Source organism: Pristiophorus japonicus, chromosome 6 (assembly GCF_044704955.1).
Source record: "Pristiophorus japonicus isolate sPriJap1 chromosome 6, sPriJap1.hap1, whole genome shotgun sequence".
Taxonomy (NCBI): Eukaryota; Metazoa; Chordata; class Chondrichthyes; family Pristiophoridae; genus Pristiophorus; species Pristiophorus japonicus.
Window position 1 is genome coordinate 196206574 of NC_091982.1, and position 21107 is coordinate 196227680.

The following is a 21107-nucleotide window of genomic DNA, read 5'->3' on the forward strand; positions in this document are numbered from 1 at the left end:
CACCCACCCTTTCCTCCAACAACTGTCTGTCCCACCTGCGACAGAGACTGTGATTCCCGAATTGGACTGTACCTGAGAACTCACTTTTGGAGTGGGTGGAATCAAGTCTTCCTCGATTTCGAGGGACTGCCTATGATGATGATCATAAATGTTTTCCAGACGCCAAGCTACTTGCATGGAAGGCTACAGAAGATTGGCTAGTACAGCCTCCATCACTTATAGTTGGCACTAACACGATTTGACTGTTATAAATGGTGAAACGCTGATTCATTATTTAAAAACTGGTCAGTGTCTCATGTTGAAACCAACCGCAGCACACAAGAACAGGAGTTGGCCATTCAGCGCCTCGAGCCTGTTCCGTCATTCAGTTAGATCGCGGTAGATTTCTATCTTAACTCTATCTACCCACCTTGGTTCCGTAACTTTTAATATCCTTGCCTTATAAAAATCTAGCACTCAGTTTTTACATTTTCAATTGACTTAGCCTCAGTGGCTTTATGAAGGAAGAGAGTTTCAGATTTCCACAACCCTTTGTGGGAAGAAGTGCTTCCTGACATCGCATCTGAACGGCCTAGCTCTGATTGTCAGGTTACGCCCCCCTTGTTCTGGGCTCCCATACCAGAAGAAATCTACCCTATCAACTCCTTTAATCATCTTAAATACCTCACAGAGTGGTTAGAGTGTGGAACTCGCTACCACAGGAAATGATTGAAGCAAATAGTTTACATACTTTCAAAAGGAAACTAGGCAAGTACATGATAGAAAAGAAAATTGAAAGATATGCTGAAAGGCTGAGATGAGGTAGAAGCAATGGAAGGAGCCGATAACAACTTGTATTTATATAGCGACTTTAACATAGTAAAACATCCCAACGCGCTTCACTGGAGTGTTTTAAGACAAAAACACTAGCACAGACTAGTTGGGCAGAATGGCCTGTTTCTGTGCTGTATATTCTATGTAAAGCTAAGGCTGTAATGCCGTTTCTTTGACTAGGGAGACAACAAAGTCAAAGACTTGAGACTGTTCATTTTGCTGTGATTAAGAACCAAAAATTCAGTTCCGACCTCACCCTCTTACAATTGCTATTCTGTTCAATCTTTTAACATCATTCTTTTGCTGCTCCACCAGCTTTGTACCAAATAGTACTTACACATTTGATTGTTAAGATTACAGCACACAACTTCTCATCCAGAATTAAAAAAGGAAGCACTTAACTTTACATCACATACTTAACATTATGCTGCATATTACACAGCCGCTGGCTGATTTCAAGGGTTATTGCACAAAAGTTTAAAAAAATGGTTTACAATGTGTGACAAAGATTTCCTCTTAAGTGATAGAACACTCAACTTTTATCCACATAATTTACTTATTCAAATGATCACCAGATTTTTACAATCAATAAATGTTTGTAGCTCCAGTACAAATACAGATTATGCATGGCTACTTTTACAATAAACAATAGATTAAATGTTGAACTACATTTTTAACTGTACTTTTGATAGCATCAAACACGTTAAGCTAGAAATAGCAAGGGCACATATAATGTACATTGCACATACATTTTATCCTGACAAAATGTCTCAACCCCAAGCTCAAGAGAACAGTCCCTTTGCATTGCTGAGTTGCCTATTTATTGCCACTCAGAGCTTGATGGATGAGCCAGCAACAATTATGCCAATTTTGAAGCTAAATGTTCAGCCAACCAAATGCCACCACCACCTCCAAATTCCTCTCCAAAGTCCAACACCATCCTGACTTGGAAATATATCACGATTCCTTCATTATCACTGGCTCAAAATCCTGGAACTCCCTACCAAACAACATGTGGGAGTATCTTCACCACTCGCACTGCAGCGGTTCAAGAAGGCGACTCACCATCACCTTCTTGGACAACCAGGAATAGGCAATAAGTGCTGGCCTTGCCAGCAACGCCCACATCCCATGAATGAATAATAATAAAATTCAATTTATATCCATTAGGAACCAATTATTTCAGTTGGGAGGAACTGTTGCAGTCTTCAGAAAGAAGACGTCAACCCACCTGATTAGTCTGGATTAAAAGAGAAGGAGGAAAGTGTTTGAATACATTGCACTGCTCATTGCCTATGACTTTCACTTCATCCATGTGAATTACTATTAACTTCACTATGGTAATATTGCGGTTGCACTTAGCGAAAATCCAGGAATTTTACCAGATATCTCACATTTCATCAAATCAATAGTACATTTGGAATATATTTTAACCACAGAAATCAGACGTGTACCACAAAAGATACAGATACTATTTACCCAAGGCTTTAAAAAAATAATGAACCTGAATTAAAAAGCATGGTCTTACCTAAAACGCCAAGCCGGTAGTTGACAGTGATGACTATGACATTGCCATAACTTGCCAGTACACTTCCATCAAATATATTTCCCGTGCCTTCCATATATGATCCACCATGGATAAACACCATAACAGGTTTGGGTCCACTATCCCGAATATCTGAAAAATGACACACAGTTCAAAAGGTTTAGAACCAGCAGAGGTGGTACTGTGAGAACAGTACTCATTTTATAATAATGATCGATTTAAGTGTTGCATAATAAAAATAAGTTTATTTGATGCAGTAAGCAAATGTTTTTAGTTAATTGCTTCACTGGCAAGAATATGTTTAAATAATAATTTGTTTATGCTGGATTACTGCAGATTTTAGGGGCTAACGAGACTCAACTCAAATGCCCCTAATTGAAGAGGCAGTGCAATTAGGCTACTCCGAGCTAGAAATAACTCTAGTAAAAAAATTGCACTATTTGGAATTGGACCGGATTTCACCAGAGGACAGGAATGAGTCTGAACAACTTTCTGCTATTGTGATCATGTTTATTAGAGATCAGATAAGATCCTTATTGCACACAGAATATATGGCAATGATATGAAGACATCAAGTTGCCTGATTGCAGAACAAACTTTTCCAATCTACCCACCTGCTGCTGAAGGCTTCGTTAACAGTAATTTGTTCATAAGCACTTTATATTAATATCAGTTGCTTCATAAACCAACTAATAAAGTTTAGGTGAATTTCTCCACACATTAAGGGTGCAAGGATCCTGCTAACAATTAACAGTCGGTGACTTTAAATGCAGATTAAAATGTAAACCAAATAATCAAGTTTATTTTATTTGCAGCAATAATATTCCAAACAAATTAGAATAGGTCAAATATTTACTGAAATAATATTGATTATAATTTGCAAATTATTATAATTCTGCATTAATTATAAAAGGGATATCAATAATGCAATATGGTAACTATTCTTTTTCAGTAATTTCATCAAAAGGTTTCTGTTTAAGGTTAGGTATGTCAATATAATGTAGATACCTGTTGCTCACTTGATAACAGCTACCAAAATTACACTTTACTACAAATGTCTCTACATGTACAGTGGAGCATTGATTGCTATCCACAATTCAGATAAATTAAAATAAAGTAAAGTCTATGTAATCAATTATTCAAAGGAATATAAGTATGACTGGATGTATTGGATTCATTTGATGTTCTTTGTAATATCTTTAAAGGCAAGAACATTCATAAATTAGTTCTACTAGTACCCTGTAGCACTAAGTTTTTGCACTCTGCTTTATGGGTGGAGCCATGAATAAGCAAAACATTACTTTATAATTTTGTGGCTGTAATGATCCAATTTTGATTGAAGTGTACAGCAAGACCACAGTGACAATGTAATAATAATTTTACAGTAACTTTTTATTTAAAAAAAGCAAATGAGAAAATATAAACAACAACTTTCATTTCTATAGCATGCTTCACTTCTGGAAACAAGTGCTTAACATGAAAAGGAAGAAAAAATAGTGAACATTAGGCAGAAGGAAAGTGTGGAGAAGGTTGAGGGATGCCAAATAGAGACTGAAGTGAAAAGTTTTGAGGAGCATTTTAAAAAGGAGAAATATGGCAAGGCAGAGGAAACTGGGCTGGGAGTTCCTGGGTAGGAGTGTAGTGGCTGAAAGAGCGGCTACCAATGGTGGAGTGGAACTCAAGCAGAAACCCAATATTAGAGAAGTGAGGGTTACATACAGGGATATAAAGCAGGTGAATAAACTGCCAAGTTAGCTGGGGGCATGCTTGCAAGGATCTGAAAACGTAGATAGGAATTCTGAACTGAGCTCATTGGTACACGGGTTTCTAGTGGGGCTTAGAGAAAATGGGGATGATGGTAGTAGGAAATATTGCTCAGGTGAGGAAGCATTTTCAATGAATTAAGATTGTAATAGGTTGAGGCATGAAGGCCAGCTAAGAGAACATTAGAGAAGTCAATCCTTACAGTGATGAATTGATCAACTAGTGTTCTGGTGGTAGGCAGAGGGGCAGTTTGGTGGTGGGAGAGATACGGATAGAGGCAGGCAGTGTCGTAGAGGTGAAAGAAAGCAGCCTTGTTAATGGGCTGGTTGCGAGAAAGAAACCCCTCAATTGGATCAAGCAGTACACAAAAGGGTCCATTCATCCTGACTCAGCCTGAGTCATGAGGCTGACACAGCCAAGACCAGAGGCGTATAGCTACTGGCAGAAGTGTAAAAGAATGGCGTTGATTTTTCCTAACATTGAAGTGGAGGAAATTTTGGCTCATTGGGTTTTGATATCAGACAAATAACTGGAGAATGTAGCAAGTTACTTTGGATTTACGGATGAAGCGGAGAGGTAGAGTTGGGTTTCATCACCATATACATGAAAATTGACTCCACGCTACCATGATTTGGCCAAGGGAATCATGATGAATAGTGAAGACCAAGAACAGACTTCAGAGGTAAAACAGTGGTGATTATGCAGGCAAAGAAGAAATAATTCGAAGCAATGTAGAGTCTGCATTGCGACAGTTATGAGGGAATCAGGAGAGAGCTGGATGGCAGAGGAGAGATATTGGAAGAGGATGGAATTATCAATGGTGCCAAAGGTGACAGAAAGTTTGAGGAGAGACAAAAAATAGCGAGGATAGACTCTTATTCCTGATGGGATAATGGCATGAGAAGATGTGTAGCTTCCTTTAATTTTTTTTTAAACTTGCCAATATTCCCTTCCTATTTTGAAAGCCAGGATACATTTCCACAGATGTGATCACTTCATGATACCTCACTTGAATGGCCACTGATAGTGAGTGTTGACAGTGTTTTTAACCATTTGGGGCATCACAATTGAAACATAACATCAGGTTTATCAGTAGTAAAAACCTGTGTGATGGTGTGATCTACATACAGTATCTAATCTTAATGCAGATACGCTATGTAGGGGCATGGTGCAGCACTGATACAAGCCAGAACTACAATTAAATTGGAATTTACATATTTAAAATCTTCTGCAAAGAAAGGCAGCAACATTTATTATATTATCATGGCACAAAACATGTGCTTCTTAGTATTACATTAGAAGTATATATAACATTGGTCCTTGCCCAAATCCACACTCCATTCTCTCCAACAAATCCCATACATATGCAAAAACCTTTGCTTGAGAAGCATTTAAATTTGAATCTATTAGGCATTTGTGAAGAACAATGCTTCACAGATACATAAATCGATAACATGTATATGTGGCTATGACATTTAAGGAAAGACCAAATGTACCTGGCTTGTTTTTTAGTATCTGCAAAAAGCAAATAATTAGAAGGCATGCATTAATGCTAACATTTCTCTGATATTTTAAGTCAAATTATTTCTGTGCTGATATGATGTTTGAAACACCTACATATAGGTCAACAAAAATGTGAGCTTAAAAAGATTTCAATATGTTTTGTGGAGACATTAAAAAAATTGCTCGTCAAATACTGTGGAATCATTTTAAAACATTCAAATAAAAAATGATAAAATATGTCAATAATAAACAATAAGACAAAAAGGCTGACAATAAAGTGCTAAAAATCTGCACTTTAAAAATGTACTTTAGAAGGAGGAAAAAATTTAGACGGTCGTTGTCATGCATACTGGTTTGGCGGCAAAAAATACCTTCATCTTCTACGCCATCATTATCACCTAAATCATCAGCCTGTTTCTTTGCAAGGGGACCTAGGATTAAAAATGAAGAAAATGGAGGAAAAAAGAGAATTCAAGAACATACATGACTGCAGAAAATCTAGAAAATATCGTTTTAAAACATTTCTTGAAAAATTGAAATGTAAAATTGCATTTGTTTAAAAAGTAGCAACAGCACAAAATATAAAAATCCTAAAACGCATTTCATATATAAGAAGGGATTTTTAAGTTACAGCAAAAGCTTTTCAATCACTTTGTATAGAAAGAATGATGTACCAATTACAAAAGGTAAAACTGTATCGGTATACCCACCATTTCAAGAAAAGAGAAAAAAGACTTAAAACTCCTTTGTTAATGACTAAACTGAACAACCCATTATACAGGTTGCAATATCAAAAGTGCCAAGTCCCTTTTAGATTGATCAAATATTTTTCAGAGGTTTCATTCAGATATTAGACTATTTTGCTCTTGAATATCTTTTGAATGCAGATCACAAAATACAAAATAGAAAAATCTGCAAAATTGATGTATCAAGAGATAAAAACTGTGGAATGCAATGCAAAAAGAATGTTCAAAGTCAGCAATTTCAATGAATTCATCATAAATGAACTTGGGCAGGAATATTTTTCAGTCTATTATCTACGTTCGACATACCCTAAAATATTGTTTCCTCTACATTATACCATACCATAAACTTACACTGCAACCATTCGGATTTAACTTAGGAGTGAAATGATTGGCAGATTTTATCAACTATAAAGCACAAGGAGGCAACGAATTGATATAAACTTGGTGTTAATAAAATGTCAACCAAAATTCTTAAAACAAAATAATTTGTACATTTTCTAGAAGTATGCAAAGTATCAGCATTTAAAATGAGATACCAATATAATATCTAATTATATGGTGTATGGGTTGAGTATCAGTGACAGCAGCTGTCAATCTGGATTTTTAAATCTTGCTTGGCTCATTTAACAAGTAGCATACTTTTATAACTTTAAATCATAGAATTGTACCATAATGTAAACTGAAATATTTTTAATTTCATCCCTTTGTTTCAATAAGCACTTCTAGACATTGTCTACATAAAAAAATAAGTAGCAGAAAGTTGAAACTTATGGTGGAAGCTCATTTCCTACTGTAGAAGAACACATATTTTGTATTATTTAGAGGTGCAAGAAAAATATTTCTAAACATTTGTGCAGCCAAAACAGGATAAAATACTAGACATCACTAACAAGCATTCCAATGTCATGCGAGCTCCAGTGGGAACAATCACAGGGTGTCCAGAATTGCAGTACAGTTAACACCAATCTTACACAAGATCCTTCGAACAGCAGAGAATTTAACTGCTCATGCTCGCTTAGAATGTCAATGGTTTCTGCATGCATTAAAAGGTAGCACAATTAGGAACAATGAACATGGATGATAAGATAATTCAATGAGCACAAATCTTAAAAATGCAGATCAGGAATTTTATATATTCCTCTTGACGAAGCTTTCTACACATTTTTAATTTGCTGTCATTCTAGAATCTGAACTTTGAGCCTTGCATGGTACCCATAAGAAAATACAACATTGCTATCCTTTGCCTTCTTATTTATGAAAAGAGTTTTATAAACACTTTATTTCAGTGCAAGTGAACACTTAAAAGAATGATTAGATGCATCACATTCAAGATCCTGGACAAATATGATCAGTTTTAGAAGCGCCATGTGCAGTGGCTCAAATGATTGTTTTATCTAGTAGCAATATTTTCTGCCAAATAAATTATTTTGATATTTTTTAACAATAATACAAAGTTAAAGCAATCAAGATTCTTCATACAGCAAATGAAAATAAAACAAATTCTTGCTAATGATTTTAAATGAGGTAAATGATGAAAAAAAATGCCTAAAACTGGGGGAAAGATTTGCCTGACAATGCTTTGGGCACTACCATTTCTCTGAACTTTGTATTCAGTATACAGCACAGTGACTAGCCTGACTATCACTTTTTCGAAAGGCCTCTAAGGAGTATGGTTGAGAGTTCTGGCAGTTTCATCTCTTTCCAACTATTCAAGATTCTGTATTGCAAATTCAAAATCTGATAGCCTCAGCTCTGCAGTGGTATGGCTGAAAGTAAATGAGGAAACATTTCCCATAGTGCAGTAAGTTGGGGAGAAAATTGCATTGTCTGAAAATTGCTGGGGCCTTCCAGCAATGTCTTGAATTTAAAATCACAGTTGACTTCCTGAAGGAATACTTAGCGTTATCAGTACATGTAAAATTGAAAATTTAATCTTCATAAAACAACAAAACCCCATACTTTTGTACAAGTATATATTTTTTAAAGAAATCAAAATGTGAAAGTACTGTATTTAAAATACTTTTCAGCTTGACTTACTTTGCAGTCATGTTAAGATGCAATAACAATGTATACAGTCCTGCCAATTTACATTAAATCAGGTATCATATTTGTTGAGTTCCTACCCTGCCCCATTTTGCAAGTTATTTTCCCCATTCAATCTTTAGTTATGTTACGACTAATAATTATCAACAGCTCAGCAATATATCTGATGCTCAATATCTGTTACACAGAATTCTGCACAGACTTCACTGCATTTGCCCATTCTCTTTCACGTGTGTTTTGGACAGAACTGCTGGGACTGCTCCCCAACACATCCCCAAAGTTCTTCAACAACATTAAAGGGGGGGAGGAGAAGCACTCCATTCCTATTATATAAATGAAAATGCTACCAAATACATTCTTACAGTGTCTAATGTGGTAGATGCATCTGCAAAATGCACCTTTTGAACTCATCCATAAATATACCCACATTAAACCTAGAAAAATATATTTTCAGGTGTACCCTGTATACGTATCTTAAAAAAAGAATACTTTCAGGATTTGTGCCCTATAAATTTCAACACAAAACAATCCACCAAAAGAAACATAAATTAAACCTAAGGGACTACAGGCAACACATGCAAGCCATATACAATACTCAAAACAAGAGATACATTGCTGGTTACTTATGAGTAAACAATTCATCAACTCATCAAAATACTTTTACCACATCAGTATACAAATTTAGTAGTCTGAAATAAATTGATAATATTTGCAGAACTGAAAAAACATCAGCAAGAAAATGTAATCCTTTTCCTACAAACCATTCACATCGACATTTATATTGTGTTATTACAATAATAAATATAGCCTTGTTACTTCATTAAAAACACGTACAATTATTTAACACACTCCAAATAGCTAAAAAAATGGATATCACTGAAGTTCGTGGAACTGCGCATCACAGTATTTGTGGTAGATAAGGGATAGAATACAGAATAGGCAGACACTGGAATAGTAACTAAGCTAAATCTGGACTATTTCCTTTCAAGTCTTCAAAGCAGACTTATTGGTCCAAAAACTGCTGGAAAAATAATGACAAGTTCACAGCGCCCACCATTATTAGTGCATAAAACCCCCCAACAATTTGTGGTGAGGAAAAGATAGGCCATGAATTGCAAATGGCCACAAATTGCTGGACGATTTGCTGTTAGCCTCTCAAAAATGAGAACTCCTCGTCAATCTCTTCATGATTGTCAGAAAATTCCTGGATTTGTGCCATAAATATAAATTAATCTTGTAAGATCCCTGTTAATGTCATGATTTATGGCTCTGATATGAAACTCAACCTTGGAGGCCAGTAGGGGAATAATTTAAACTATGTAGTCTCACTTCTGCAGGTAGTAAATTGTTCATGGAGGTTGTTTTAAATATTTTTTTTTTCTAAATTTCTTACTTTTCCTTTCTGTCTCTTTTTTTTATCTCTTTCTCTTAATCCAGTCTTTCTTTCCCTATCTTTATTGCTCTTTCTAATTTGACTCGAATTCACCTTCTCCATCATTTCCTCTTGTTTCTTTCTCTATCTTTAAATTTCATTGGTTATGAAGATAGACCATTGGACGTTCGGGAGGTCACAGATGTGCTGTTAACCTTGCCATGTCATTACCAATCCACATTTCCAACAATTTTTGGCACAAAATACAATCTGAAGGGTGAGGAAAATATCCAAATCAGGTGCTCGCTGTGCCACTCCAGCAATTTCTGGGACAATGTGATAGGCATACTTGGCAACAATGTAACTTCTGACACCAGAACTAGGGAATGCATTAGGTGTGTTAAATGGTTGATTTGAAGCACAAAAATATCTGCTGCAAAAAGAGCATGAACAATTACAAATTTAAATCAACCTGCTTCTATGCAAGGTTGACTTTATTTGACTACTGACTCAATTAAAGAAAAATTGTGATTGTCAGAATCAATTTCAGTCTGTAAAAATATAGGTTTGAACCCTTTAAAAGTTTTAAAAGCAAATTAAAATGATGTTTCTAAAGTTGTAATAAGCAAGCAGGCAAAATGAAACCAATGTCAAACACAAGAAATTGGCAGACTGGGGCACTACACTAAAGAATATCAGTTAGACTGTAGATTTCTACATGCATTCCATTATGTTTTGACATTCTATTAACATTTACAGCCTAGCATATCAATACAGAGCTGTGAGACTTTAGAATGGCATTTTTGGAGTTAGAAGAGGGGTTCTAGAGGAATATGAGGAATTGAAGCAGAAATTTAACAATTGTAGCAATGAATTTTACGACTACCTTAGAAGATATGAAAAGGAAGTATAACTTTACGAGATAAAACAAAAATAAAATGACAAAATTACAATCACAATGGCTGAACAAGGCTAAGAATTATATTATTTGAAAATATATACTTGGAAAAGAGATGCTGATGAACATTGAGAATAATACAAGAGGGTAAAAAGGAAAATTGAGAGGTAAACTGTTAACAGGAGCAACGGAAATGTTTTGTGATCGGAGATGTTAATAAGAGTGTTAAAGACCAGATATGCGAGTAGAAATTCTGTTGCGCTAATGCACCTGCAGAAATGTGGCAGGGTAGAACTTCCACCTATTCCTTTGACCTGCCACTGACCCCTTCCCAAATCCAAGGGACAGGATTATTTAAATAACTAGATGCCCATACCTGAAGCAGTATAACAGGGCCACTCAACACATGGGGGCAGCTGAACTTGGGGTGGCATCCTGCGACTTTGAGAAGGGGAATCTGAAACCCAGATTGGGCCAAAGATAACATTTTTCTTAAATTTACCCTTAGAGAACACAGTGTCCACTCACTTGCTGGAGCTTTCATTACACCCAGAATGCGACCTATATCTCTAAGCAGGCACAGGTTGCACTGGCCGTATGAGGGATGCTTTAATCAGAATTCCTCAGAAAGCCTGAGAAGATTCCCTTTGACACATTGCCAAAGTTCAACAACTTAAAAGGATGGGCAGAATAAGCGTCAAAGCCACGGATCATAAATTTGCTATATAGCCTTAAACCCATAGACGTTTACACCAGCGAAGGAGGTAATTTGGCTCATCATGTCTGTGCCAGCTCTTTACTGAAACAATCCATAACTAATCGTATAGCCTTGTATTTTCCTCAGTTTCAAATATTTATAAATTTTCTCTTAAAAGATGTAATGATCCCAGTCTCAACTACTCCCTGTGGCATCAATTGTGTTCCAACCACATTCTGTGTGAAGACATTTCTGCTAACTTCCCTCTTCATTCTCCTGGTGATAATTTTTAAATTTGAGTGAAGAAATACGAAGGGATATCGTACAAATCTTGGTGTGCATTGTAGGCCACCAAACAGTGGAGATGAGCTAAAAGTGAAAATCTGCAGATAGTTTCAGAGAGCTATGGAAGAACAATAATATTGGCGATTCCAAGATAGACTGGAATAACAGGAAATGCAAGTGATCAAAGTGATCAGAATGTATCCAGGACTGCTTCCTAAATCAGTATGTTTCTCATACAAAAATGAAAGAAGCATTGGCTGATTTAGTACTGGAATATTAAGTGGAACAAATAATTAAATGGGTTGTAAGACTAGAAAAACAATTGAGTAATAGTGACCATAATATAATTAGATTACATACAAGAATAGAAAAGGATAATGAAGAGTCAAAGATAGACTGGAAAAAGGCAAAGTTCAGTGAGATAAAAGTGGATCTGGCCCAAATTAACTGGGAAAAAAAATTAACTTAAGAGGGGCAGCGATCTTGCAGATTCAAATTTTGTTCCAAATTAAACTCTTTTGCCCCTGTTGGAATTGAGATATGTTCTTTCAGAGATACAGTAGTTAGAAATATTTAGGAAGGGGCTGCAATTGAGATTATGAAAGTCATATTAAATGAATTCCTCACAAATTAAGGCTGTGAATAAATTCCAGACTAAGCCAAATCAAGCCCAAGATTTTCTTGGCAATGTGCATCATCCATGGAGGTTAGTTAGACATGTGTTATAAAGCTACTCAAAAAGTTAAATCTCTAGAGCTCTGCTTTGGAACCTCACTCAGAAATGAGACATTCCTGGGATGAAAAATGGGAACATTCACACCAGCACACGAAGGATGTTCTTCCGAGGCTAGAGGATAGAGGTTGGCCTCGTGCTGATTTTTGTCAGCAAACACAGGTATGCTGATTGAGCCCTCAAAAGGCTGAGTGGCAGCATTTCACACTAACGTATGGTATGTATGCATAACTCATATGGAGGAGAGTATTCTTTATACTATAATTTTTCTTGATATCAACAAACGATATGACTAATGCAAACAGACTGACAGCATGTAAATGTGCCTGTACAAATTAAATGGATGAACTAAGGAATGGCAAATTGATTTTACTGCAGATAAATGTGGATTAGTCCACACTGGATTATTAAACATGAAACACATTATGAATAGATAGCTATTAACAAAATTGGAAAAGGATAAATTGATGAAAGTGTGATTATTCACCATTCACTAAAACTACGACTTACATCAACTATACTTTTAGCACTTTAAGGATTTATATCATGTCGCTTGTCAGTCTTTTTTGTCTAATGAAAACAAGTTGAGTTATGTAAGCTCTTCTTCATAATTTAGTATTTTAATTCCCAGAAGTTTTGAACTATCAAAGTCCTTTTAAAGGTAGAGTGCCTAAAACTGCTCAGAATGGTTCAATTTACTCTCACCATTGATTTATACAAGGTTCCAAAAACTTGCTTTGACTTATGGCCAAGATTAACAATTTAATTGGTTGAATGGTTTTCTCACATTCTGTACTTTCATACATTAAGCTGTCAATGCAGAGACACTGCTTGAATCAGTTTTAGAATGCACCATTATGGTTATGTGTGATGACTACCTGTAGTCACATATTGTTTTTATCACTGCAGATAATTATGAAGTTGGTAAAGAATAGAAACAGATCATCAGGCATGTAGTAATTTCAAGTAGCTAGGGCAACTCAAAACAAACCAAATCTTTATTTTCTGTGAACTGAAACTGTTCTTTAACCAAAGCGCTGAGTTTCTTGATTTATTTCTATCCACAATTAGAACTTTTTTTTCCCTTTTCCATCCAAAGCAACTCTGTGACTTTAATATATTTTCAAATATTTACTTTTTGCGCACTTAGTTACTTAATAAAATTGACTTTCAGATTATGGCACAGGATGTTTTGTTCAAAATAATAACAAGAAAATCAGGACATTTTACGACTGGATTTTTGTTAAAACCACGACATGAATATAATGATTACACTGATTCCTAGAATAGAGTAGAATAGTATCACATAGTTTATATTGTGTTCCTAACACATATGAGATTGCACATAGGGAGGTTAAAGTAACAGTGACCTCAGTCTTTATTAAGACACTCCAGAGTGAGGAACAGGCCTTAGGGGCCGGCTTATATAGTGCTCCCAAGGGACGCTGGGATCACTTGGGACTTCAGGGATGCACTCCCTGGTGGCGGAACATGGGAGCGCATGATTTACAGACACACACCATCACTCCCCCGCAAAGTCAAAGTGACAACTATTTACAAGGCGAGGCGGTCGGGAGCCTTTCTTTCCTTTGTGGACTGCCTCGGTACAAATGTCTGTTCTGGTGTGTTGGCTGTGCCCTCGCTGGGCTGGCGTGTTGTTGGCCCTGCAGGGCTGCTGGGTGAGCCTGGCCTTGCTGGGCTGTTGGGCGTGATGGGTTTGATTTCCTGGTCCAGGGTGGTGTCGTTGATCCTTTGAGTGTGTGTTGTGGGCTCGAAAAAGGTGGTGTCTGCTGTGGGTTGTTCAGGGCAGTCTGTGAACCGCAGCCTCGTTTGGTCCAGGTGCTTTCTGCAAATTTGTCCATTGTCTAGTTTGACTACAAACACCCTATTCCCTTCATCCTGTGCCATAATCTGAAAGTCAATTTTATTAAGTAACGAGTTTTTAACACGGGTTATACAATGCAAACAGCTTGTTGGAGCATAAGATGTTTCTGGCTTTCTCAAAAGCAATTACTTGTTTTTTTCCTCATGCCCATTTCTCACCTTTATGCAATTACACATGTAAGGGCTCTGAGAGGGTGCTTAACCAAAATAGTTGAGGAGTCCCAGGAACGACCGCAGCTCCGTGACATTCTGTGGCTGGTCGCGTTCCTGATAGTCTCTGTTTTGGCGTCTGTGGGCTGAATGCCGTCCACCGCGATCTTTCTCCCTAAAAACTCCACTTCTGTTGCCATGAAGACGCATTTCGACCTCTTCAGCCGCAGCCCTACGCGATCCAGTCGCCGGAGGACCTCCTCCATGTTTTGTAGATGCTCGACAGTGTCCCGATCCTTGACCAATATGTCGTCCTGAAAAACCACCGTGTGTGGTACCGACTTGAGTAGGCTCTCCATGTTTCTCTGGAAGATCGCTATCGCCGATCGAATTCCAAACGGGCATCTGTTGTAGATGAACAGTCCCTTGTGCGTGTTGATGCAGGTGAGGCCCTTCGAAGACTCCTCTAGCTCCTGCCGAAGTCAAGTCAAGCTTGGTGAATGTCTTGCCTCCTGCCAGCATCGCAAATAGGTCATCTGCCTTCGGTAGCGGGTATTTGTCCTGTAGCGAGAGACAATTAATGGTTACTTTTTAATTGCCGCAAATCCTGACCGTGCCATCACTTTTGAGTACTGGAACAATCGGGCTGGCCCACTCGCTGAATTTCGCTGGGGAGATGATGCCCTCGTATCGCCGCCTGACCAACTCGATTCCACTCTCTCCCTCATTATGTGAGGTAACGCTCGCGCCTTGTGGTGAATGGGTCGTGCCTCTGGGACCAAGTGAATCCGCACCTTCGCCTCAGAAAAGTTTCCAATGCCTGGCTCAAAAAGGAAAGGAAATTTGTTAAGAACCTGGGTACATGAGGCCTCATCGACATGTGATAGCGTTTGGATGTCATCCCAGTTCCAGCGGATTTTGCCCAGCCAGCTCCTTCCAAGCAGTGTGGGGCCATCGCCCGGGACAATCCAGAGTGGCAGTTCGTGCACCATGCCCTCGTAGGTGACCTTGACCATGGCGCTGCCCAGGACAGTGATAAGCTCTTTGGTGTACGTTCTCAGTTTCGTGTGGATGGGGCTCAGGGTTGGTCTGAGTGCCTTGTTGCACCACAGTCTCTCAAACATCTTTTTACTCATGATGGATTGGCTAGCGCCAGTGTCCAGTTCCATGGCTACAGGTAAACCATTCAATTTTACATTCAGCATTTTAAGTGGCCATTTCGTCGAAAATGTGTGCACCCTGTGCACTTCAGCATCTGCCTCCTCTCTCTGAGGCTCAAAATTGTTTTGATCCACCATGGACCGATCTTCCTCTGCCACGTGGTGGTTTAGCAGGTTTTGCAGAGCTTGCAGCTCGTCTGAAAGCTCGTTGGAGGTGTCCCATTGTTCCACAGCTCTTGCAAACCTATCCTTTGAAGCAGCATGAATAGGCTGAATGGGCGCCTCCACAACGCCAACAAGGTGTGAATTGCCTTGCATTCATCCTTTGTTGCGGACTCGGAGTCATCTGGGACACCTGAGGCCTGCTGGCAGTTGCAGACTCGTGGTTTCTGCCCTCTACATTTCTGCTCGCAAACACAGTTCCAGTTAATTAATGAACATTGCTAGCACTTGTGTGCTGCGAGATTTGTTTGGTGTTATCACTGGTGGACATCGACGCCTATGCTATCGCAATGGCCTTACTGAGGGTCGGTGTCTCTCCAGTCAAAAGTTTTCGTAGGATGGCCTCGTGGCCAATGCCCAGTACAAAAAAGTCTCTGAGCATTTGCTCCAGGTAGCCATCAAACTCACATTGTCCTGCAAGTTGCCTTAGCTCAGCGACGTAGTTTGCCACTTCCTGACCTTCAGATCGCTGGCACATGTAGAACCGATACCTCGCCATCAGCACTCTCTCCCTTGGGTTAAGATGCTCCTGAACCAGTGTACACAGCTCCTCATATGACTTATCTGTGGGTTTCACCGGAGTCAGAAGATTCTTCATGAGGCTGTAAGTCGGTGCCCCGCAGACCATGAGGAGGACCGCTCTCCTTTTTGCAGCGCTTCCTTCTCCGTTCAGCTCGTTGGCTACAAAGTACTGGTCTAGCCGTTCGACATAGGCTTCCCAGTCCTCACCCTTCGAGAACTTCTCCAGGATGCCCACAGTTTTCTGCATCTTTGCGTTGGATTCGTATACTCATCGCCAGTTATTGTGTTCCTAACACAGATGAGACTGCACACAGGGAGATTAAAATAACAGTGACCCCAGTCTTTATTAAAACACTCCAGCATGAGGAACAGGCCTTAGGGGCAGGCTTATATACAGTGCTCCCAAGGGATGCTGGGATCCCTTGGGACTTCAAGGGATGCACTCCCTGGTGGCGGAACATGGAAATGCATGCTTTACAGATACACAACAGTTTATGTAGACAGAACAGACACTGATGAAGACTGTTTTTTTATGGCCTAAAACTAACATTATAATTCCATATTTTATTCATATATTCTATTGATTGAGTGACATCTCAGGTCAGGCAACAAAGACTGAAATGTCAAATGTTACATAATCATTGTTTAAATAAACAATTACAAATAAAAATGTATTATCTCTCAGCTCAGGAACTTCAACTTCAACCAGAAAATTGAACTTTGAATCCAAATGTCAATGAAATTTATCTATAGGGTTGGGGGAGTGGGTGCAAACTCTTACAATAAGTTTGAGGTTGGAAAGAAGAGAAGAGAAAGGGTGAATTCTGGCCAGGGCAGGATATTCTCTCTGCCATATTTGCTTAAGCAGGCCTCCCAGGAGGATGACCAATCTTTGACACTGACAGTGTATGCAGAGATATCTGTGGGCTAACCTGTCTAATTGTTCTAATCAAGAAGGATTATGTTGTTATAAATGAAGGATGGAAATAAAGCAAGAAGGTTTGCTTGTTGTAAAAGTCATCAGGAAAACAAATCTTCTTTTTCATTTGAATTTAAATACATAGTACAAATTCATGGTAATTCATGTACTAACAATAAAAACTCCATGTACATTATAAGATGACTAAATCAACTCTAAACAATGTGGCATACTGGAGAAGGAAAATATTTTTCTTAGATTACAAAGTCAACCCTTTAAAACCTAGTAATCAATTTACCCACTTTGATAATCACCGTCCTTTTAAAGTGTTTTTAAATAGCCTGCTGTCTGTGTTCATTGTCTTTTTCATGAAAGATAAACTTTAGGAAATCACAGGGATTTGTACTGGGAGGATCTGACTCTAAATGCAGTTTGCACGGAACAACAAACAAAGTTCCATGTAATCAAACAATCAAAAGCATGATTGTATACATTTATAACCTCTTTATTTATTTAAAAAATCATGCATCTGTGTGCACTTCCTGTTAAGAATTTATAATGAGAAATAAAAGTTATGTCAACATTTATAATGGAAACTGCCCATGACTTGGAAGAAGGGACCAAGTGTAATGTAGCCAAGTTTGTTGACGATACAAGGATGGGAGGAAAAGCAATGTGTGAGGAGGACACAAAAAATCTGCAAAAGGACAGACAGGCTAAGTGAGTGGGAAAAAAATTTTGCAGACAGAGTAAAATATTGGAAAGTGTGAGGTTGTGCACTTTGGCAGAAAAAATCAAAGAGCAAGTTATTATTTAAATGGAGATAAATTGCAAAGTGCTGCAGTACAGCAGGACCTGGGTTATTTGTGCATGAAACTCAAAAGGTTAGTATGCAGGTACAGCAAGTGATCAGGAAGGCCAATGGAATCATGGTCTTTATTGCAAAGGGGATGGAATATAAGAACATAAGAACATAAGAAATAGGAACAGGAGTAGGCCATACGGCCCCTGGAGCCTGCTACGCCATTCAATAAGATCATGATCTGATCATGGACTTAGCTCCACTTCCCTGCCCGCTCCCCATAACCCCTTATCCCCTTATCATTTAAGAAACAGTCTATTTCTGCCTTAAATTTATTCAATGTCCCAGCTTCCACAGCTCTCTGAGGCAGCGAATTCCACAGATTTACAACCCTCTGAGAGAAGAAATTTCTCTTCGTCTGTGTTTTAAATGGGCGGCCCCTTATTCTAAGATCGTGCCCTCTAGCTCTAGTCTCCCCCATCAGTGGAAACATCCTCTCTGTGTCCACCTTGTCAAGCCCCCTCATAATCTTATACGTTTCGATAAGATCACCTTTCATTCTTCTGAATTCCAATGAGTAGAGGCCCAACCTACTCAACCTTTCCTCATAAGTCAAGCCCCTCATCCCCGGAATCAACCTAGTGAACCTTCTCTGAACTGCCTCCAAAGCAAGTATATCCTTTCGTAAATATGGAAACCAAAATTGCACGCAGTATTCCAGGTGTGGCCTCACCAATACCTTATATAGCTGTAAGACTTCCCTGCTTTTATACTCCATCCCCTTTGCAATAAAGGCCAAGGTACCATTGGCCTTCCTGATCACTTACTGTACCTGCATACTATCCTTTTGTGTTTCATGCACAAGTACGCCCAGGTCCCGCTGTACTGCAGCACTTTGCAATCTTTCTCCATTTAAATAATAACTTGCTCTTTGATTTTTTTCTGCCAAAGTGCATGACCTCACACTTTCCAACATTATACTCCATCTGCCAAATTTTTTCCCACTCACTTAGCCTGTCTATGTCCTTTTGCAGATTTTTTATGTCCTCTTTACACATTGCTTTTCCTCCCATCTTTGTATCATCAGCAAACTTGGCTACATTACACTCAGTCCCTTCTTCCAAGTCGTTAATATAGATTGTAAATAGTTGGAAATCTTGCTACAATTATACAGAGTATTGGTGAGGCCACACATGGAATACTGCGTACAATTTTAGTTTCCATATTTAAGAAAGGATATACTTGCTTTGGAGGCAGTTCAGAGAAGGTTCACCAGGTTAATTCCGGAGATCAGGGGGTTGACTTATGAGGAAAGGTTGAGTAGGTTGGGAATATACTCATTGGAATTCAGAAGAATGAGAGGTGATCTTATTGAAACGTATAAGATAATGAGGGGGCGTGACAAGTTGGATGCAGAGAGGATGTTTCCACTGATAGGGGAGGCTAGAACTAGGGGGCATAATCTTAGAATAAGGGGCCGCCCATTTAAAACAGAGATGAGGGGGAATTTCTTCTCTCAGAGGGTTGTAAATCTGTGGAATTCGCTGTGGAAGCTGGGTCATTGAATTAATTTAAGACAGAGATAGACAGTTTCCTAACCAATAAGGGAATAAGGGTTATGGGGAGTGGGCAGGGAAGTGGACCTGAGTCCATGATCAGATCAGCCATGATCGTATTAAATGGCAGAGCAGGCTCAAGGGGCCGTATGGCCTACTCCTGCTCCTATTTCTTATGTTCTAAACAGGTCAGGCTGCAATTACACCCTGCTGCCAGTGGAGTCAGTGCCACTACTGGTGGAAGGCTATAATTGCAGCATGAAAAGTTTACATAGGTTTCCATTATAAATATGGATATAGGAATATAGCACAGAACTATAAAAATAACAGAATACATGACTTTAAAATTGAGACTGAATTACAGTTGTGCACCCTAGTCCAATTATCCGATGCCCTCTAACCCCGCTTTGGGGCCAAGTTTCGGCCTGAGTTGCTCCTGTTTTTTTGGAGCAACTGGTTTTGAATGGAGTATCTTAGAAATTTGAATTCTTGGAATTTAGTTTGCTCCAGTTCTCATCAGTTAGAACAGTTTCACTTTGGAACAGAATTTTTTTTCAAAAGGGGGCGTGTCCAGCCACTTACGCCTGTTTTCAAAGTTTAGGCAGTGAAAACTTACTCCAAACTAACTTAGAATGGAGTAAGTGAAGATTTTTGTACGTTCGAAAAAACCTTGTCTACACTTTAGAAAATCAGGCGTAGGTTACAAATTAGGCGTAGGGAATTGGGGGGGGGGGGTTTAAAGGGAAGTTTACAAACATTAAACACTTCAATTTTACAAATAAAGAGCCATCATCAATAATAAATGATAAATACATCAATAAATCAACCAATAAATCAATTAAAAAAATTAATAAAAAATTTAAAAATTTTTAAAAATCAATAAATAAAACATTTTCTAATTACCGACTGCAGCACCGGGAGGCTTCCAACAGCGTGCTGGGACAGCCCCCCCCCCCCCCCCAGTGTGTCTCTGTCAGTGTCTCTATCTCTCTGTCTGTCTGTGTGTGTGTCTCTCTCACTCTCTGTCTGTCAGTGTCTGTGTTTCTGACAGCGAGGGGAGGGGGAGAAGGGGGGTGGGGGTGGGGGGGGAGGGGGCGAAAGGAGAGAGGAGGGAGGGAGGGAAGGAGAGAGGAGGGAGGGAGGGAGGGAAGGAGAGAGGAGGGAGGGAGGGAGGGAAGGAGAGAGGAGGGAGGGAAGGAGAGAGGAGGGAGGGAGGGAGGGAAGGAGAGAGGAGGGAGGGAGGGAGGGAATGAGAGAGGAGGGAAGGAGAGAGGAGGGAGGGAGGGAGGGGGGAAGGAGAGAGGAGGGAGGGAGTGAAGGAGAGAGGAGGGAGGGAGGGAAGGAGAGAGGAGGGAGGGAAGGAAAGAGGAGGGAGGGAGGGAGGGAAGGAGAGAGAAGGGAGGGAGGGAAGGAGAGAGGAGGGAGGGAGGGAAGGAGAGAGGAGGGAGGGAGGGAGGGAAGGAGAGAGGAGGGAAGGAGAGAGGAGGGAGGG

The 21107-nt window shown here is 39.1% G+C and overlaps 1 protein-coding gene across 1 annotated transcript in view; it reads right to left on the bottom strand.

Moving 5' to 3' along the window:
- nlgn1 (neuroligin 1) overlaps positions 1-21107 on the bottom strand; it is an 819589-nt gene that overhangs the window by 724860 nt on the left and 73622 nt on the right. Inside the window, exons 2-3 of the mRNA XM_070882308.1 lie at positions 5998-6057; positions 2342-2491 (exon numbers count right to left, since the gene is read on the bottom strand). Of these exons, the coding sequence (XP_070738409.1) occupies positions 2342-2491; positions 5998-6057 (210 nt within the window). The remainder of the gene's footprint in view (positions 1-2341; positions 2492-5997; positions 6058-21107) is intronic.